The 14,830-nt window shown below is 45.8% G+C and overlaps 2 protein-coding genes across 3 annotated transcripts in view; one reads left to right on the top strand and one right to left on the bottom strand.

The window, feature by feature from the left end:
• LOC100514804 (cryptic, EGF-CFC family member 1B) overlaps positions 1-14,830 on the top strand; it is a 120,836-nt gene that overhangs the window by 86,865 nt on the left and 19,141 nt on the right. The window lies entirely within an intron of this gene.
• The window catches only part of LOC100515176 (serine protease 40), a 65,897-nt gene that overhangs the window by 2,301 nt on the left and 48,766 nt on the right, over positions 1-14,830 (bottom strand). The window contains exons 1-5 of one of the 2 annotated variants that reach the window (XM_085000208.1): positions 14,362-14,495; positions 13,252-13,593; positions 12,523-12,685; positions 10,372-10,646; positions 8,370-8,536 (exon numbers count right to left, since the gene is read on the bottom strand). In XM_085000208.1, the coding sequence (XP_084856334.1) occupies positions 8,370-8,536; positions 10,372-10,646; positions 12,523-12,685; positions 13,252-13,567 (921 nt within the window). In that variant the 5' untranslated portion in view covers positions 13,568-13,593; positions 14,362-14,495. Of the gene's footprint in view, positions 1-8,369; positions 8,537-10,371; positions 10,647-12,522; positions 12,686-13,251; positions 13,594-14,361; positions 14,496-14,830 lie in introns of those variants that run through there. The other variant, XM_021075467.2, reaches the window with a different exon arrangement.

The raw sequence follows: 14,830 nt of genomic DNA on the forward strand, positions 1-14,830 counted from the left end.
TAGAAAGAAGGTACAGGAGAGGGAGAGGAGGCTGTGAGAGGAAGCTTGAGGGGCCACAGCTGCAGAGGAAGGCAAGGGCACAGCTCCTCCTGGGTTGGCCATGATCATGCCCTGTCACCTTGGGTTGTCCCCTCCCCTGACTGGGCCTCAGTTTTCCCACCACAGAGCACTGCACAGAGTGGAAGAAGACTGTGCACCCAGCCAATGATGGACTCATGGGCCACAATTAATTTTGAAATGAAGGGAAAAAAAAAACTCAGACACTACAAAAAAAAAAAAAGGCAATACACTCCATAAAAAAGCGCTTGCCTTCATTATTCACCAGAGAAATGCAAACTGAAAATACGTGTGCACTGGTTAAAATGAGTCCAGTGGATGTTGTGAAGTCCTGGCGGCCACATGGAGCAGTCGTCTCTTGTGGGTCTAACCTTTTAGGAGGCTGCTCCCCAGTATCTCAAGACATGAGCACAAGCACATGGCCTGGCACAGAAATTCTACCTGCTGACTTACACCAACCCAAACGGGAACCCACATACGCAAAAACACACATACATAGGGATGTTCACAGCACTATTTGCAATGGTCTTGAGAAACTAACCAAATGCCAGCAATACTAGAATAGAAAGAGAAAATGACAGTATACTCACACAGCAATAAACAGGTAATGCTGTGCAGCAATAAGACACACAACAGAAACACCACAAAAGATGGACAGACCTCACACATGTAACAGTGACAGAAGGAGACCAGCAGAGAGTGTGTCCTGGGAGATTCCATTTATGAAACTCCCGACATGAGCCCACAGGGCGTGAGTGACAAGGCAGAGCCTGCTCTGGGTATGAGGTAGACTATCTTGATGTTGGTTACACAAGTGTGTCACTTAAAGAAAAAAAGCACCCAACAGTATGCCTGTAAAGTATGCCCTTTTCTATGTATGCTGTCCTTCAACAAAGCTATAGAGAAAGTGCTATAAAGAAAATGTCTTAATTTTTTTTTTGGCTTTTTAGGGGCGCACCTGTGGTATATGGAGGTTCCCAAGCAAGGGGTCCAATTGGAACTGCAGCTGCCGACCTACGCCACAGCCACAGCAATGTGGGATCCAAGCCATGTCTGCAACCTACATCACAGCAATGCCAGATCCTCAACCCACTGAGCAAGGCCAGGGATTGAACCCACAACCTCATGGTTCCTAGTCGGATGCATTAACCACTGAGCCACAACAGGGACTCAAATGTATTACTGTCTTAATTTTTTTTTTTATAAAGAAAATGGATGGCAATCTCAGAGGCAAGATAGTGGAAGAGTAGGGGGACAGCTTGCCCTCTCCCACAAAGACAAAAAAAAAAACACATCTACAGGTTAAACAGCTCACACAGAACAGCAAGCAGTCGCTGGCAGAAGAACCTAAACACCAATAATGGCAAGAATCTCGTGACATTACTGGGTAAAACAAGAGAAAAGAGGAGAGTGAGAGAAGGTGAATCCGAACTGGACAGGTGCTCCTGAAAGGGAACTGTGGAGGAGAAAGGGATCCCACACCCTGGAAAGTCACCTACTCGACGGAAAAATCAACCGAATTGGAGGAATCTCCAGATGCAGAGAAGAGTGCAGCAGTAAGTAGGAGTTCTGAAAAGCAGAGCAAGAACCGAACAGATCATCTGAACTACTGGCACAGTCACCAAAAATTGAGACGCTTGGGTGGGGGCTGGGCACTGAGACCTCGGCTCCAGAGGTTAGTCCCCAGGAACGGCCTGGGGTGGGCAGTGCAGAGACTGCTTGGGGGGGTCTAGGAAATGGTCTGTCAGGTTTGATGGGGCAGAGACTGCCTGGGAGACTAGAAAGCAGAGCGTCCGTCGGGGGGAGGGAGCAATACACTAAGGGCTGGGAAGTGGAAAGCCACATCAGAGGGAACCTGGGAGAAGATCTGGATCTGCAGGAGAGAGGAGGCACCAGTGTTGAGGAGGGGAGAGAAGAAGAGGTGGGCCACCATAGAATATTCCCCATGCCACAGCAAGCTCACTGGCCCACCAGCTATCAGAAAGCTGTGCTTCCCAGTGCATCCCCCCTCCACCAACCCCTCACGCACACGAGATGGGGCTGCCTGCCATCTCGGAGAGCTGGCCTCAACAATTGTTGGAAGCCTACCACTGCAGCGGCTTTCCTTGCCCTGGCCTGCTTGCCCTCTGGAGGGGCTACACCCCAGCAGAGCAGCACCAAACACCGCCAGCCCCCAGGAAAAGGCCTGCAGCCTAGAAAAGCTAGAACAAGCTCAGCTGGGCCATGAAAAATCTGCCTACATTCTCAGGCAGTCCTTCCAAGTCAGGTTGCCCTGGGGAAGAGCCTCTTGGGTTCTCACTGGCCCAGCTAGCTGCTCCAGCCCTTGGGGGGGTGCTGTACTCCTGTGGAACAGCTGCCCAGGACTGCCAGCCCCCTGCAAGAGCCCCACAGCCCAAAAACACCAGAGCAAGCTCTGCCCGGCCGAGTGAAATATGCTTTCATCACGTGCAGACGTCCCAGTCCTGCTGCCCTCAGGAAGTCCTCCTTTGCTTCAGAGAGACCCTGTTAGCCCCGCCTACCCTCTGGAAAAGCCACGCTGCCTCAAAGAAGACTGACCAACAATGCCAGCCCTCAGGAAACATTCCACAGCAGTGCCAAGGCAAACACTGCCTGGCCACGGAGAGTACAACTCCGCCAGGAAAAAGAAAACAACAAGCAAGATGAAGAAGCTGAGAAACCACCCCCAGTTAAACCAACAGGAGAACGAACTCACCTAAAGCAGTCAACAATGAAACAGATCTCTGTAGTCTGACAGACATGGAGTTCAAAAGAGAAATAGTGAAAATACTGAAGGAATTAAGAGAAGATATGAATAGTAATGCAGATTTCTTTATAAAGGAACTAGAAAATATAAGGAGGTGCCAAGAAAAAATAGAAAGTTCATTTGCAGAGATACAAACTGAACTAAGGGCAGTAAAAACTAGAATGAATAATGCAGAAGAACGAATCAGTGATATGGAAGATAGAATAATGGAAATCTCCCAATCAGGTCAGCAGACAGAAAACCAAATGAAAAAACATGAAAGCAATATAAGAGACCTATGGGATAACATAAAGTGGGCCAATCTATGCATAATAGAAAAAGATAAGGGGATGGAAAATATATTTGAAGAAATTATCACTGGAAACTTGCCAAATCTAAAGGACACTGATTTCAAGATACAGGAAGCACAGAGGGCCCCAAACAAGTTGAACCCAAATAGACCCACACCAAGACACATTATAATAAAAATGGCAAAAGTTAATGATAAAGAGGATCCTAAAGGCAGCAAGAGAAAAGCAGAATCTTACCTATAAGGGAACCCCCATAAGATTATCAGCTGATTTCTCTATAGAAACTCTACAGCCCAGGAGGGAATGGCAAGAGATATTTAAAGTGCTGAAAGGAAAAAATATGCAACCTGGAATACTCTATCTAGCAAGAATATCATTTAAAATAGAAGGGGAAATAGAATTTTTTCCAACAAACCAAAGCTAAAAGAATACAGCAATACAAAACCCATTCTAAAAGAAATATTGAAAGGGCTTCACTAAACCAAAAAGAAAGGAAGGAAAGAAAGGAAGAAGAAAAAAAAAGAGGAAGAACTAGAATTGAAAAAAGCACAATCAGAGAGCAGTTACTCAAGTAAGCCAGCATACAGATTTAATCATGAACATGTTTCAAACAAAATAAAATTAAAAAGAACAAAAGAGAGTCATCAAAGTCATAAAACATGGGCAAGGGAAATAAGAAAATAAATATACCCTTTTTGTTTGTTTGTTTCTCTTCTTAATTTTAGTATACTAATGAAGTGTTGGAACCCACAGGACCATCAGGCTAAAACACACAATTATGGGAAGGGGTTAGCATACTTAAAAAACAGGGCAACCACAAGCCAAAACCAAACACTGCATTCGCAAAAAATGAAAAAAAAAAAAGCACTCAAACAGAAAATAACTGGAGACCATCCAACCAAAAAAAGAAAGGAAGAATGGAGAACCATAGAATCAACTGGAACACGAGGTTTAAAATGGCAATAAATGATCCTCTATAAATTATCACCTTAAATGTCAATGAACTGAATGCTCTGATCAAAAGACAGACTGGCTGAGTGGATAAAAAGGCAAAAACCTTCAATATACTGCCTACAAGAAACTCACCTTAGGACAAAGGATACATATAGTTTGAAAGTGAAGGGGTGGGAAAAAATATTTCACGTCAATAGACATGACAGGAAAGCAGGAGTTGCAATACTCATATCAGACAAAATAGACTTTAAAACAAAAGACATAAAGAAAGACAAAGAAGGACACTACTTAATGATTAAGGGATCCGTCCAAGGAGAGGATGTTACTATCATCAACATATATGCCCCAAATATAGGAGCACCCAGATACATACAACAAATATTAGCAGACATAAAGGGAGAAATTAATGGAATTACAATCATAGTAGGAGACTTTAATACCCCACTCACACCAGTGGACAGATCCTCTAGACAGAAAACCAATAAAGCAACAGAGATCCTAAAGGAAACAATAGAAAAGTTCGACTTAATTGATATCTTCAGGACACTACATCCAAAAAAATCAGAATACACATTCTTCTCAAGTGCACATGGAACATTCTCAAAAATCAACCACATATTAGGACACAACTCTAACCTCAACAAATTTAGGAGCATAGAAATTATTTCAAATATCTTCTCTGACCACAATGCCATGAAATTAGAAATCAACCATGGGAAAAGAAATGAGAAAAAACCTACTACACGGAGACTAAACAACATGCTACTAAAAAACCAACGGGTCAATGAGGAAATCAAGAAGGAAATTAAAAAATACCTTGAGACAAATGATAATGAAGACACAACCTCTCAAAATCTGTGGGATGCTGCGAAAGCAGTGCTCAGAGGGAAATTTATAGCAATACAGGCCATTCTCAAAAAAGAAAGATTCCAAATCAACAACTTAACCCTCCACCTAAACGAATTAGAAAAAGAACAAACAAAACCTAAAGTCAGCAGAAGGAAGGAAATGATAAAGATCAAAGAAGAAATCAATAAAATAGAGACTCAAAAAACAATAGAGAAAATTAATAAAACCAAGAGCTGGTTCTTTGAAAAGGTAAACAAAATTGACAAACCCCTGGCTAGATTCACTAAGAAGAGGAGAGACATAACCCAAATAAACAAAATTATAAATGAAAAAGGAGAAATCACAACAGATACCGCAGAAATACAAAAAAAAAAAAAAAAAAAAAAACCATAAGAGAATACTATGAACAACTATATGGCAACAAGTTTGACAATCTGGAAGAAATGGACAATTTTCTAGAATCTTACAGCCTGCCAAAACTGAATCAAGAAGAAACAGACCAACTGAACAGACCGATCACTAGAAATGAAATTGAAGAGGTCATAAAATCACTCCCTACAAATAAAAGCCCAGGACCAGATGGCTTCACAGGCAAATTCTATCAAACACATAAAGAGGAATTGGTGCCCATCCTCCTTAAACTTTTTCAAAAGGTTGAAGAAGGAATACTCCTAAAGACATTCTATGATGCCACCATCACCCTAATTTCAAAACCAGACAGAAATACCACCAAAAAAGAAAACTATCGGCCAATATCATTGATGAATATAGATGCAAAAGTTCTCAACAAAATCTTAGCCAACCGAATCCAACAACATATCAAAAAAATCATACACCATGACCAGGTAGGGTTCATCCCAGGTTCACAAGGATGGTTCAACATATGCAAATCAATCAACATCATACACCACATTAACAAAAGAAAAGTCAAAAATCACATGATCATCTCAAGAGATGCAGAAAAAGCATTTGACAAAGTCCAACATCCATTCATGATCAAGACCCTCGCCAAAGTGGGTATAGAGGGAACATTCCTGAACATAATCAAAGCCATTTATGACAAACCCACAGCAAAGATAATGCTCAATGGAGAAAAACTGAAAGCCTTCTCACTCAAATCTGGAACAAGACAGGGATACCCACTCTCACCACTGCTATTCAACATAGTTTTGGAAGTCCTAGCCACAGCAGTTAGACAAACAAAAATAAATAAATACAAGGCATCCAAAGAGGAAGAGAAGAGATCAAACTGTCACTGTATGCAGATGACATGATACTATACATAGAAAACCCTAAGGGCTCAACCCCAAAACTACTTGAAGTGATTAATAAATTCAGCAAAGTAGCAGGATATAAATTAACATTCAGAAGTCAGTCACATTTCTGTATACCAGCAATGAAATATTAGAAAAGGAATACAAAATACGATACCTTTTAAAATTGCACCTCAAAAAATCAAATACCTGGGGTAACTCCTGACCAAGGAGGTAAAGGACTTATATGCCGAAAACTATAAAACTTTAATGAAAGAAACCAAAGAAGATGTAGAGAAATGGAAAGATATTCCATGTTCCTGGATTGGAAAAATCAATATTGTAAAAATGGCCATACTACCCAAAGCAATCTACAGATTCAATGCAATCCCTATCAAATTACCCATGACATTTTTCACAGAACTAGAACAAACAATCCAAACATTTATATGGAACCACAAAAGACCCAGAATTGCCAAAGCAATCCTGAGAAACAAAAACCAAGCAGGGGGCATAACTCTCCCAGACTTCAAGAAATACTACAAAGCCACAGTCATCAAGACACTGTGGTACTGGTACCAAAACAGACAGACCAATGGAACAGAATAGAGAATCCGGAAATAAACCCTGACACCTATGGTCCATTAATCTTTGACAAGGGAGGCAAGAACATAAAATGGGAAAAAGACAGTCTATTCAGCAAGCATTGCTGGGAAACCTGGACAGCTGCATGCAAAGCAATGAAACTAGAACACACCCTCACACCATGCACAAAAATAAACTCAAAATGGCTGAAAGACTTAAGTATAAGACAAGACACCATCAAACTCCTAGAAGAGAACATAGGGAAAATACTCTCTGACATCAACATCATGAATATTTTCTCAGCTCAGTCTTCCAAAGCAACAGAAATAAGAGCAAAAATAAACCCATGGGACCTAATCAATCTGAAAAGCTTTTGCACAGCAAAGGAAACCAAAAAGAAAACAAAAAGACAACTTACAGAATGGGAGAAAATAGTTTCAAATGATGCAACAGGCAAGGGCTTAATCCCTAGGATTTATAACTTATACAACTCAATGGCAAAAATGCCAACAACCCAATGGAAAAATGGGCAAAAGACCTGAATAGAGTGTTCTCCAAGGAAGATATACAGATGGCCAACAAGCACATGAAAAAACGCTCAACATCGCTGATTAGAAGAGAAATGCAAATCAAAACTACCATGAGATACCACCTCACACCAGTCAGAATGGCCATCATTAATAAGTCCACAATTAACAAGTGCTGGAGGGGCTGTGGAGAAAAGGGAACCCTCCTGCACTGTTGGTGGGAATGTAAACTGGTATAGCCACTATGGAGAACAGTTTGGAGATACCTTAGAAATCTATACATAGAACTTCCATATGACCCTGCAATCCCACTCTTGGGCATCTATCCGGACAAAACTCTACTTAAAAGAGACACGTGCACCCTCATGTTCATTGCAGCACTATTCACAATATCCAAGACATGGAAACAACCCAAATGTCCATTGACAGATGATTGGATTCGGAAGAAGTGGTATATATACACAATGGAATACTACTCAGCCATAAAAAAGAATGACATAATGCCATTTGCAGCAACATGGATGGAACTAGAGACTCTCATACTGAGTGAAATGAGCCAGAAAGACAAAGACAAATACCATATGATATCACTTATAACTGGAATCTAATATCCAGCACAAATGAACACCTCCACAGAAAAGAAAATCATGGACTTGGAGAATAGACTTGTGACTGCCTGACAGGAGAGAGAGGGAGTGGGCAGGATCAGGAGCTTGGGGTTATCAGATACAACTTAGAATAGATTTACAAGGAGATCCTGCTGAGTAGCATTGAGAACTATGTGTAGATACTCATATTGCAACAGAACAAAGGGTGGGGAAAAAAAGATGTATACATGTAAGAGTAACTTGATCCCCATGCTGTACAGCGGGAAAAAAATAAACAAATAAAATAAAATAATACTCATTATGTTTAAAAACAAAAAAAAAGAAAAGAAAATGGATGGAATGATGGACCAGCATCCTTGGAGGCTTCTGACCTTCAGCCCTGATGCTTCAGGCTGGGTGGGCCCGGGAAGAGAACGTCAGGTGCTAGGACAGGTTCCAGAGAAGACACAGAGCAGGGAGGACAGGCAGCCCGTGTCACTTACTCGGCAGATGGACTTTCCTGTCATGAGGTCCCCGGCACACAGCATGTCGTCCTGTACAGAATAGGTATTGTTGCCGGGCTGTGGCCCCTGGAAAAACATCGTACAGATCTGGCTGTCCATGATACCGAGCTGTGCTTCCTGCAGTGTGTAGGGGTCACCCAGCATCGCTGTGTGGGTAGGGGAGAGAAGCTCAGATGTGGGATGGATCCCAACAGAGATACCAGCTCCCTCCCTAACCTTCCCACTAAGAGAGATCCCACCAGGTCTAGCTGCCAGGGTTGGGGAAGCCTTCAGAGGATGTACAAAGATGAGGGGGAAAGAACTGGGACAGACAGATGAGAGAGCAAATGTGAGGGGGCTGCAGTGGGGAGGGTGAGGGGAGAGGTCAGCATGGCTGCAGTGGGGTGGGAGGTGGGGAGGGGTGAAAAAGATGAGGCAACATCATGGTCCAGAGCACAGCAGGGCCTCCTCTCCAGGACGTGGAGCTTGGAGTTCATTCTAAACACATAGAGAAACCACTGAAAGGTCTGCTTATGTTTTAAAAACAACTGATCTGGCTGCTGAGTGGACAGAATCGGAGGCAGAGGTGGGGAAAACTGGAGTCCTGGCCTGGCTACAGTGCAGCAGTGACGTACCTAACAGTGCCCAGGAGGGGTTAGGTGGCAGGACAAACAATGCATGGCCCTGCCTCCTGGAGGAGCCCACAGTCTGGGAACACTGTCCACGTGGGTTCCAATTCCAGATCTTGCTCACAAATCCACAGATGGGAGACATCCTCCTGTGGCAGTACAGTCTTATGGTGATGGCGAGCTCTCCTGTGGAGGGCTTGCCGTGTGTGGCTCACAGGTCACCAGGGCCAGCCTGGGCCTAGTAACTGCGGTCAAGGCAGGGAAGCTGCCGGCTGGGACTCACTTTGGTGCCAGCAGCTCCCTGTCCTGGTGGCTGCTCCAGCCTGATTTCCCTCCGTGCCTCACCTCCTCCCTTTGACCTTGGAGAATCCTCCTTGCTCTGCCAGTGATTCTTTTTTTATATATATAATTTTTTTAATATATACACAATGGAATACTACTCAGCCATAAAAAAGAATGACATCATGCCATTTGCAGCAACATGGATGGAACTAGAGACTGTCATACTGAGTGAAATGAGCCAGAAAGACAAAGACAAATACCATATGATATCACTTATAACTGGAATCTAATATCCAGCACAAATGAACATCTCAGAAAAGAAAATCATGGACTTGGAGAAGAGACTTGTGCCAGTGATTCTTAATAAGCGACAGTCCATCCCCATGAGAGTGTCTTTGGAAATGTTGACGAGTTGGCTGTTCTCATGACGAGGCATTGTGACTGACATTTGTGGCCAGGAACCAGGGATGTTGGCATTGGCCTGCATAGCAAGGAAAGTCCTGCCCCAAATGCCTCCACTGAGATACTCTGCCAGATCATGACCCTGCAAATCATGCCAAATTTACATTCTACTTTTTCCCCCCACTCAATCTTATTACTTTTCTAAATCAAAAGCGTTTTTCCTTCTGCAAAAATCTTTGCCCAGCGTTCCTCCTAAGTCTAAAAATATGCAAGCCCAGCAAGCTGGAAGAATGGGCAGATTTGACTGAGTTAAGGGATGAGAGAAGGGAGGTTCATAAATGTAAATGTTCTTAGGCCGTAAATGCCCCAACTTCACCTCCAGGCCAGAGAGCAGGCCTACCTTCATCTCCTTACTGCTGCCCCAAGTACCATCTAGGACAGAGGAAGCTCAAGAGGTGTCCTGGAGGGGCCTGACCCAAACAGCACCCAGGAGTCAGAGTGGAATCCTAAACAGAGCCCAAGTTCCTGATTCCAAAAGTTGGAGATGTTCAGACCGTTCTGAACCATGGACCAAAGGAAACCAGGAGCTTTGAAGGACATGTTATCAGGGCTGGAAAGGCCCCACGATGGTCATTGCTCCCCCCACCCCCTCAGCCCTTGCCCTCCTTGCCTGACCTGCCCCCACTCACTGGTCTCGGTGACCATTCCCCAGCCGGTTATCCAGCAGGAGGCACTAGAGGACACCTGGGGGTTACGTCCTGGGAGGCAAGCAGGGCGGATGTACTCAGTAAAGTTCACAGGTCCATACAGCTGCAACAGGGTGATGTCACTCCCCATAAAGTAGCGTTTGTTAAAGTCATTGTGGACAAAGACTCGGTACACTGACATCTGCAGGCTGTGCTGAGTAGGAGACTTTAGGCGATAGTACCCCAGCAGGATCTGGTAGTCATCTGGGTGATGGGACCTGTTGTGGGGAGGCTGTGTTATCACTCACATCCTCTGAGGGTTGTGCCAGCATCCTCACCCTGGCTGTATACCTCCTACCCTCTCCCTCCCCACCCTGCCCTGTGAGTAACCAGACCCCACCATTATTCCAGAGGATTCTTTGTCCTCCCTTCCTACTATTCCCATGAGGTGGGTTTGATGGCTGTCCACAGCCTCAGGATATTTGTCCTTTGAGAGTTTCTGATGGCATTCTCAGCTTGCACCAGAATCAAAGGAGCAGAGAATCTTCATGCTGGAAAGAAACACTGGAGACACATCAAACTGTTCCCCTTTGGTTAAGCTGAGTGGAGTCTTGGCTCAATCCCAGCTCTGACCAGAACCCTTCGACATGCCCATGCCCTGGAATGATTCTCCAATACCCGATTTCCCACACCAGAATTATGCCTGCCCCTTCTGCCTGGTCCACACACACTGATTTGCCTAAAGGGATGTCCCCCTCTGGTGATAGGAACTCCATGCATCTTTGCAGAGCAAATAGAGAAGCACATGGAACTGAACTTCTCCTTGCTACAGGAACATGAGCAACTTTCCACTCACATGTCCTGTCCTACTTAGGCTATCTCCCTACCCAAACCCCTCCCACAAGGCCCCTCCTAGATGGCACCCATAGCACTTCCTCTGACAGTGGCTCAGGGTCTACTCTCTTGCATATTCTGGCCTACCATCCTGCTTCACAGTAGTTGGGCTTGCGTCTCACTTTGCTGGTAGGATAAGAAGTTTCAAGGTGGGTCCTGCATCACTACGTCCCCCACAGAGGGACTCCCATGGGACCTGGCACTCACATGGGTGCTGAATGAATGAGTAGAACCCAAGTGGGATCTCAAAGCCAGCTGATGCCGGCATCTCTCACTTCCTGACTTGGATGGTGACACTCTCCCCAGCCACCCTGGGCACAGAACAAGCCCAGGATGCACCTGAGGGATAGTCTACTCTTGACTGCTGCATCCCATCTCCTGAAACAGAGACCATCCGCTTGATGCCTCACTCTGGTCTGTGGGAATGGTGGTGACCATAGCTCCTCTTAGGCACATACTTCAACAGAAGTGACAGGAAGTACTGGGTCCCAGGCTGCCTCCAGAGAGAAACACACCAGAGTGTGCAGGTGGTTAGGACCCAGGGGAGCCTTCAGCAATTGTGCTGGAGATGGCCTGTGGACAGCCTGGCTTGGAAGAGAGCAAAATGCTTGTCCACACCAGGTTCTGATGGATGCCCCCAGTCCTGGGAAATAGGGGCCCTGAGACCATGGCTCTAACAAAGCCTGAAGCCTGTGCCAAGCCTGTGGCCAGAGACACCACACCCCCACTACCATGTGCACAAGAGGAAAGTGAGGGTGAGATCTTGTGGCTTATCTAGAACAGGACAAGATGTAGAAATGAGAGTCCACCTTGAATGGGAACAGGCTTTAATTCCTAAAGTTTAGGGAGAAGAAAGAGTATTCCATTTTCCAATATTTACTGTTCATTACAGTTAATGACCATTTAGCTATTTAAAAGTAAAGTACACGTAGCTGAGATAACCACAGCATCTTGGCAAGTATCCCCAAAGTGTGAGGAGGAGGAGGAGGAATGGGGGATCCACAGAAGGACAGATGAGGCAAATAGCCCCTGTCCTGGGATATGTAACTCAGTCAGGAGACTAGAGTACGGTGGAGAACAGGGCTGGCCTTCCAGGGAGAGGGGACTGCTGAGTCAAAGGTAGGAGCCACGGCACACATGGAGACACCTGGTGGCAGCAGAGCCTGAACAAAGCCCGGAACAACCTCCATCCCCTTCTGTTCTGGCCCTCTGTGCTCCCCCCCTACCCCACCCAGCAGTGGGGCTGTGGGAAAGACGTACTTTTGGAAGCAATGGGCAGCTGAGATCACCCAGTAGGCACTGACGATGGTGGCTCCACAGATGTGCATGCCCCTGTAGAGCACACTGGCCTGCCACGGCCACCGCTTCTGAGGTGCATCTCGGCCACCAAAGATCTTCCCAGTTACGGCAGGTATTCCACACTCTGTGGAGACAGTCCCAGATACCAGGCACCTGTGTTATGGAAGCCACCCTTGGTGCCTCCCAATGTCAGCCTCCATAGGACCCAGGGCCACCACAGCCCATCCTCCCTCTTCACAGCTAGGAAATCCAAGGCCCAGGGTGAAATGACATGGCCCATGTGACAAAGGGCCACATGGCTTCACTGATGATGGCAGTGCTAGGTGCCTATGGGTCTGGAAAGGGGCAGAAAGGGAGGCACCTGCAGAGGCCACATCAGCCAGCATACCAGTGGGGGCAGAGGTTCAGGCTAGGAGGCAGTGCTAGCCTCAGACACTTTCCTAGACTGAATTCAGGAAAGGAGCATGTTGCCATTTGAAATCCAGGAAATTGAGGGCTTCCGGAGTGATGCCCTTGCTCAAGGCCACTGAGATGAAGTGGTTCCACCCTTCTCACCCAGCCCAATATTCTCAGGAGACGGAAGCCGAATGGAATACACTTCCCCTTCTTAAGGGCCAGGGGCAGTGGGGAGGATGGGAATGGAGAGGGAGGGATACATGAGGGGCGGGCGACCTTGGTCCCCTCACCCACCGGCCTGTGTGTCTGCTTGTGGCTGTATCTCTTCAGAGGGCTGTGTCGATCTCTGCGTGGTGGTCCCGGCGACCTCGGTGCCCAGCGGGAGCGAGAGTAGGCAGAGCACGACCACAGCCAGGGTGCAGGCTCCCCACCAGCCTGCCCCTGAGCCCCCAGGCCCCGCGATCTCCATCGGGCAGATCCTGCACCTGGGCCCTGACTGAGCCGCCAGGCGGCGCGTGTGGGCCCCAGGGGCTGCTGGGAAACCGCCTTCTTGTGCCGGCCACACCCCTGGCCTGGACAGCCTGGTGTGCTCGCCTGGGAGAAGCCGCATTCCATGTGTGTCCGGAGCTCCCAGTCCTGGTGCATAGAAGGCAGTCAACACTGGGAGTGCCCAGGCTGATGGGGGAAGCAGAGAGCACATAGGATCCCTCCGTCCAGGAATCTCAGTTTGTTGGAGAGACATTAGGGCAGTTATGGCATATGCCAAGGAATATAAACTGATGTTCGGGTTATGTATGTGTCACCAAATATGTCCAACTTGCTTTCAAAATCCAGTGCATTCCTCTATCCACACCCTCACCCCCCACTTCTATTCCATGTGATTAGGTCATGTCCGCCAAGAATAATATCCCTTTCTTAAACTCACTTGGTACCACGACTTATCATGGGGTGGATACTCTCAGGTCTTTCCCACACTCCACAGGAAGGAATTATACAAGCATATGGGTCATTATGGGGTCCACCCACTGGCCTCTAATGAGTCTTGTCCTTCCCAAATGCTAAATCATCCATCACACTTCGAGGTTCACAAAAATCTCATCTTGTTAAATTAGCCTCTTCTGTTGAATGAGGTCATCAAGAGAATGTGATTGAATGTTGACCCTGGACCTGGACCTGGGCAATTGGAGAGTAAAATGTGGTTGAAGACCATCTGGACAGTTTACATGACTGAACCCAGTTAAGACTGCTATATAAACTTTAAGATTCCGGGGGTGGGGGGCAGGTGCAGAGATCTACGTGTCTTGGGGGCTCCAGGTCCTTTAAAACTTAAAAATATTATTCTACATTCACTTGAAATAATGGGGACTTAAAAATCATGAAGAAAATAATGATGTGGACACTTACTATCTCCAATTTACAGAAAGTAGCACGTGTCTGTTCTGCCGAATAGTTCTTTCAAGTTGGTTTCTGCTGGTAGAAATCTTAGGGTCCAACTTTCATGATGTACTTTCTCTGTCCTTGTCAGTACAAGATAGCAGTGTCTCTGACAACATAAACTTAAGAATTTTATGATCCTTTTGTGGATTTCATTAGGTTTCACTCCATTAGACAAAGCTACATCCACTGTGTTGAGATAATTCCCTTTCTAACTTGGCCTCTTGTTGAGATGTTATATATAGATCAGCACAGTAAAAAGCTGGGAAAAAAGGTCATATGACTCTCCCAAATATATCCAGAGATATAGAGGGAAAGACTGGAAAATTTGAAGAGAAGTTGGAAGAAGTGAACAGAATAGGGACAGTGGGAGGGTATGCATGATGACTGGGCTCAAAGATGGCACTAGGTGTGGGGGAGAAGAGGCATTGTAGATGCT

This window comes from Sus scrofa, chromosome 15 (assembly GCF_054392235.1).
Source record: "Sus scrofa isolate SSC_HxYL_T2T_F1_AM1 chromosome 15, Sscrofa_HxYL_maternal_Yorkshire_Landrace_v2.0, whole genome shotgun sequence".
Lineage (NCBI taxonomy): Eukaryota > Metazoa > Chordata > Mammalia > Artiodactyla > Suidae > Sus > Sus scrofa.